This window comes from Salminus brasiliensis, chromosome 7 (assembly GCF_030463535.1).
Source record: "Salminus brasiliensis chromosome 7, fSalBra1.hap2, whole genome shotgun sequence".
NCBI lineage: Eukaryota > Metazoa > Chordata > Actinopteri > Characiformes > Bryconidae > Salminus > Salminus brasiliensis.
The window spans coordinates 9985604-9991929 of NC_132884.1; the positions used below are offsets into that span (position 1 = coordinate 9985604).

The 6326-nt window shown below is 45.6% G+C and overlaps 1 protein-coding gene across 1 annotated transcript; it reads left to right on the forward strand.

The window, feature by feature from the left end:
• The first annotated feature begins 1042 nt into the window (after nucleotides 1-1042).
• On the forward strand, nucleotides 1043-5451 carry gbx2 (gastrulation brain homeobox 2). Its single transcript, XM_072682924.1, has 2 exons — nucleotides 1043-1538; nucleotides 4913-5451. The coding sequence occupies exons 1-2, from the start codon at nucleotides 1043-1045 to the stop codon at nucleotides 5449-5451; spliced, it is 1035 nt and encodes a 344-aa protein (XP_072539025.1).
• The last annotated feature ends 875 nt before the right edge of the window (nucleotides 5452-6326 follow it).

The window sequence follows — 6326 nt, forward strand, 5'->3', positions numbered from 1 at the left end:
ACAAAGCCTAACGCTCACAGTGTGGAGCTTACAGAGGCTATAGACGCGCGCTAATCTGTCCTGCGCGCGCTCGCAGCCGAAGCTAAAGTAATGAAGCACGCTGCTCAGCGGAGGTGCAGCTGAATGCCTGCTGGAGATGCACGTGGAGAAATCGTGCGATATTTTTTTAAAGAAGTGTGTGCAAAAATATGCTCTGCAATAACTTATAACCAATTCATCAATGAATTACCCAACACAGGACATCCCTCGATTCGTTATGAATTCAGAGTCACCTCAACACAGAAGAGCAGATATGGAGCTGTGGAGGTTTGCACTGCAGGCTTAAATGTGTCATTATTAATAATTCTGCATATTAAACCCAAGGTGAGATCATATGTATATTAGAGACTAAGTAAACGATGCTCTGTATATTAAAACTACAGGCAGAGGAGGAGACATTATAAACACATCAGCTGTTCTGTACCTCCGTTTCAGATTAAGCGATGCTCTGTATGTTAAACACAGCGCTCGCGCTTCAACGTGTCAACGCATCTCCAAGGCAACGCGTTTCTGCATGACCAATAAAAACGCTCGCGCCGCCATGGGCGTGTCCCCGACGCGTGGTCGCACGCGCTTAAACGGAGGGAGCGCAATTCAAACGGGCCAGTTGAGCAACTGCGACACGGTGAGGAGGGAGATCGCGCGCGCACGCGAGAAAAAAAGAGCCGAACTTAAAAGTTACTGCTGGTTCACCGCGGACGGCGCGCGCACTGTTCCCTGGCATGCCAGCAAGCGTGCGATCCTCAGCCTGTTTGAAGCGACCTCGGCACGGCGCTGCACGCGTCGCCGCTCGGGGACACGGGAACGCAGAGGTGGACGCGGTGATGCTTTGTGAGTTGCTGTGAAACGGACGTTTCTGTTGTTTCCCCGTATCCCGCAGGATTACACCGAGGTGATTGACACTAGCACTGGACAAGGGAGCGCACCGGGAACGCGCGCAGCAAGGCCGCGGTCACTCCACGCACACACAGACACACACACGTACACGGTCTCGCACGAGCTTATGAGCGCGGCCTTTGGCCCTTCGTCCTTCGTCATGATGCAGCGTCCCGCCGCCTTCAGCATAGACTCTCTTATCGGCGCGCCGCCGGCGCCCAGCCCCGGCCCGCTGCTGTACGCGGGCTACCCCATGTTCGTGCCCTATCGCTCGGTGGTGCTGCCCCCACCGCCGCCGCCCCCGCCACCTCCACCCGTGGCCCCTCCGCCGCCCATGCCCGCCACGGCACACCCACCGCACCAGCTGCCCGCGCTGCCCAGCTCCTTCTGCTCGGGCCTCGCGCTCATGGCCACTCTGCCAGGGGGGTTCCCTGCCGCGCCGCAACACCACGATGCGGCCAGGAAGTTCGGGGGCGGCCAGCAGGCGCTACACGCGGCCTTCGACAAGGCGCAGGAGGCGCGCGCCGACGGGGATGACCCCGTCGGGAAAGGATTCGTGGGGAAGGAGGCCACAGCACTGCTGCCGCTGGCCTTTCACGACGATGCCGGACACTGCGCCACAGGTCAGTCACCAGCTCATGGAGCAGCGGAGAATGTCTAGATATAGTCAAATAGAGCATCTATTAGTACTTCACAGAACCTTCACATATACACATACATACTGCAGTACGACAAGGTCAACTAGAAATGTGTTGTTTGTTGACATGTGGGGGAAACGTGAGGCTGTGGAGCCATTTTCAGAGAGGATCTTATAATTATATAAGATCTTATAAGAGTATCTTAAAACTATACATGTAAGAGGTTCTCCATTAACAGTACTTTAAGTTTCTCTACAAGAACCAATTTTAATACCACATATATATATATATATATATATATATATATATATATATATAGAGAGAGAGAGAGAGAGAGAGAGAGAGAGAGAATTAGAGTGAAAGTGATTTGTTGTGTTTTTTTTGTTGTTGTTTTTTTTCGTTTTTACAGAAACGAACTAAAATCCATGATATTTTAATAATAATGTAAACTGCTATTTTTTAGCGTTTTAAGTGAACTTGTTATTCTGTATTCTGAGTGAAATTGTCCTGTTTTCAATAGTAAAACTCCCTCTTGTTTAAAGTGACAAAATGAGAAGGAAAATGACGTTTATCACGTCAATAAAACAAGTCCATATATAATAATTAAGATAAAAAACGAAGCTAATTTAAACATCTAATTATATAAATAGTTTAGGTGTATTTTTGAAACGCCACTTTGTTCGTGAATTACCGCGAGCCACAGTAAATGCAGCCTTAGACAGGTCTGCATCTAATTGTTTATATCTGACGTCATGAGACAAAAAACATATATATGAAATATGTTTATAACAAAATGATGAAATAAAAGCGAACCAGGCTGCGAGAAATGCAAGGGCATGAAAGTCGCTTATCTTAAAGACCCAAAGCAAGATCCCGCAGGCGAACTGCTGCACATCACTAAACTAACCCTTTTACACTGAGCAATGGAGATAGATAGAGAGAGAGAGAGAGAGAGAGGGAGAGAGAGAGAGAGAGAGACAGAGAGAGAGAGGGAGAGAGAGAGAGAGCACTATGCGCAAATACGCGTGTATCCGTGAGCGATCGTTTAGATTTGCGCTTTCGAGTATTTTTTTCAAATGTAACCCAAAACTTGCATTTATAAAAACAGATGCCTGCATGTGTGCCACCCCCCCACCACCACTGGCTGTTCTGGTGCTTTTTCTCCAAACGCAGCGTCGTGCGTAATTGCGCGCAAAAGTAACCACAGTAGAATTGATTCAGGTATTCAGGCACAACAGTTATCTTGAGACGATTTTAGAAGCTCTTATTTATTCCACTTGATGCTGACAGGTATTTACTTATGTGTGGCATATAACTGAGCTAAAGAAAAAAAGACAACTGCGAAGGAGAATAAAAAATGGCCAAACCTCCAAAGCTCGAAAGGATGATATTGAAAGAATGAAATTGCAGATGAAATATGTTAATATGTGTGTGAAGAAGCATTTGCAAAATCCTTTACACAATATAAATGTTCTATTCAGAACCCTTAAACTGGATGATTAACCTTTAAAAGGGTCTGTGCTATCACAAATGTTTTTAAGGGAACCAAAAGTGGTTACCTTCATTACTGAATCCAGCCTATAATTAGACAGCACTGAGTAGCCCCTGCTGCTGGCTCTCGAATTGACCTCTAGATCAACACCTAGTGACCTTCTACACATCGAGAAAGGGACACACATCTCTGGTAAACAAACTACACACTTTGCTGACAATGACAAACTACCTGCTGAACTGACCATTGTACAGAAAGCTGAACACTCACGCTCCTTTAAAAACAACAGAATTTAGAGTGCATTTGAAAAACCCAGTGTAAAAGCTGCTAGTGGTAAAACTGGTGAGTTTAATGGTTGTTGTTGTTCGTTTGACTCCCAGTGCATTCTGAAGTGCTCTAGATTGTTAGGACACACTTTCGTCCACTATTTTTTTCCAAACCCTAAAATGGTCAGTACCAGAATATCTGAAACGGCAGGTCCAAACATCTCTCACACGCTTCTATACTTTAAGAATAAAGTCAGCTGGTGAACAGCTGCACTGAACAGTACTGGACAGTAACATATGGGGTAAAATCTGGCTGAGATTATGAAGGACTCAATAGTGCTGCACAATAACCGTCCACAAAAATGAGTGTCCAGACTGACCGCAGGAGGACTAGATGAAAAAATTCTTTTTTTTTTTTCATTTGACTTGTGTGAAGTAAAAAGCTCTTATGAATTTTTGGCTGTCTGAAAAGTTCCACACTCTCTTGAATGTCAGAAAACCAGTTGATTAGGATGTTGTCTAGAAGGGTGCACAGCTCTACTTTCCAGCAATCTCTTTATTTTGAGGCCCCCAGTGTGGGACGCAATTATCAGGGGACCAACATTACAATGCAGCGAAATCCCCAGTGCTGAATTAACATCAGGCCCCAGATTTCCAAACGCGTCTTATTGCTAAGATCATCCAAACTGTTAGAGAGAGTACTGACTGTGGTGCTCACTTGACTGAAATTCTTTCAGGAAACTCAGCTCTGTCCTGTTCTGTTCTAGGCTGGATCTAAGAGACTGGATTCAGAACACTTGTAGCTCCATGTTTCATGTCTAATAGATTTAAACTAAAACCAGAAACCAGTGCTGGAGTTTTTCTGATGTTTGTCACATTCATGTCTGTGGATGCCGATGCACACACACACAGTTATAAAATGCACAAAGTGAGGCTAAATCCAACCAGATTCGTGTTTTGGTGTTTTCTTAAGCAGTTATCTGTCAATACTGATTCCAGTGTTTTTGCAGGTATATTATTGTTCTTAATGTCAGGATATATATATATATTAATATAATATATTTAATTAAGATTCAGTGTTACTCATGACATTGTTCAGGTTAAAATAATGCATAAAGCTGAGTAAAAGTCTGAAGTCTTGGTGCATTAGAATACATCATTCATTAGAGAATTGCTTCTTGGTGCCTGAGGTTAAATTATTTTGCTGTCTGGGATAATTCTATTACTCAATTCTATTTTATTATTAAATCTTATTCTATTTATCCTGGCAATGCTGTTTGAGAAAATTGAAATGTTACACACTACAGCTCTCACTGCTTTTAATTCCATTACACCCATCCTGCACGAACACCCAGCTTTTTTCCAGTTTTTCACTTTTTGTTCTTTACATTCTCTCAAACTATCAGTAGAAATGCTCCAAAATTACTGGTAGATTTTTTTTTACATTGACCTCCATTGAAACTTAAGGCGTTTTTTATCCTGATCCTGTAAAGCCACGCTTTACGATAAATCTCGTATCTCCAAAATGACAACTTTACAAGAACATGCAGCCTGTAAAGAAGGAGTAGACCTGACGTGTTTTCTCTGCTCCTCTCCAACAGTACGAGGACACACCAAGGACGACTCCAAAGAGGACGAGTGTCACCGTAAGGACGACGGTTTCTCCATGGACAGTGACTTGGACTACAGCTCGGACGAGGCCAGCGGCGCAGGCTGCGGGCTGGGCCACAAGGACGACGGCGAGGCGGGCGGGTCGCTCGACGACGGCGCGCGAGGAGGCGTGGGTGGAGGCGGTGGCGGAGGCGGCGGGGGCTCGGGGGGCGCGGGCAAGAACCGACGGCGGCGGACGGCGTTCACGAGCGAGCAGCTGCTCGAGCTGGAGAAGGAGTTCCACTGCAAGAAGTACCTGTCGCTGACGGAGCGCTCGCAGATCGCGCACGCGCTCAAGCTCAGCGAGGTGCAGGTGAAGATCTGGTTCCAGAACCGGCGCGCCAAGTGGAAGCGCGTGAAGGCGGGCAACGTGAACACGAAGGCGGGCGAGCCCTCGCGCAACCCCAAGATCGTCGTGCCCATCCCAGTACACGTGAGCCGCTTCGCTATCCGCAGCCAGCACCAGCAGCTGGAGCAGGCCAGGCCTTGAGACCCGGAGAGCTGAGGGCCCGCGCGCACACACTGACTGTAATTTCACATGTGTAAGATAGGAGGGGGTTTTAGGAGATATGAGGAAGATAAGCTGCATTTGAGGAGCTTTCTGAAAAACACCTGAGCCCTATTGCAGAGGAGGGACTCGGTGATCAAACCTGGGACCAAATTGTGAACAGACACACTCCAGAGACTCCTTAAATGTACAAATGTTGCTGGAGTTCTGCTGAAGGAGCACTTGGGGCTTTGGTCAGCTGAAGAGCTGAAGCCCACTGCAAGGACGCACCAGCTTTGCCCTCGGCCTGTTTAAAAACTCTGGACTTTGTTTGTTACCGTTAATCCTTATTTGCGGAGCTCCTAAAGTGACATGGGAGTTTTAATAAGGCGTGGCCACACATTCAAATATTAGGGCCAGGAGATATATTAGACACATTATCTCGTGGCCTCACCATATTAAATTGAGGCGTCAGTATTGTTTCTTGTGGCCACTCCTTATTTAAAAAACAACCACAATGTCAGCTTAGAGGCTCCTTACTCTCTCTAATTTAACTCGTTTCCCCTCTCTGAGTTTTGGGGGCGCGCTGCTAATTTATTTGATATTGTCAGAAAAGTTGCTAACACTCGATGGTTTTATTGGTTTGAGATTATTGTGTGGATTAAAGGTGGACTATAAGCAGTTGTGAAATATTTGTCTTGTTTATTGGAGAGTAACGGGGACCAGGGAGGAGCCACAGAGGCAACATAACCTGTATGTGTGTGTGAAAGTTTAGGCTACAGTTTGACAGTACAAATATATATATACATATATATATATACATATATATAGATAGATAGATAGATATGTATATATATATATATTTATATTTTCATTTT

What these genes read in the sequence shown, in the direction of transcription:
- gbx2 (XM_072682924.1), top strand. Translation starts at nt 1,043, where the DNA reads ATGAGCGCGGCCTTTGGCCCTTCGTCCTTCGTCATGATGCAGCGTCCC. An exon ending in TGCCGGACACTGCGCCACAG is followed by an intron (nt 1,539 to 4,912) that starts GTCAGTCACCAG and finishes CCTCTCCAACAG; the next exon opens with TACGAGGACACACCAAGGAC.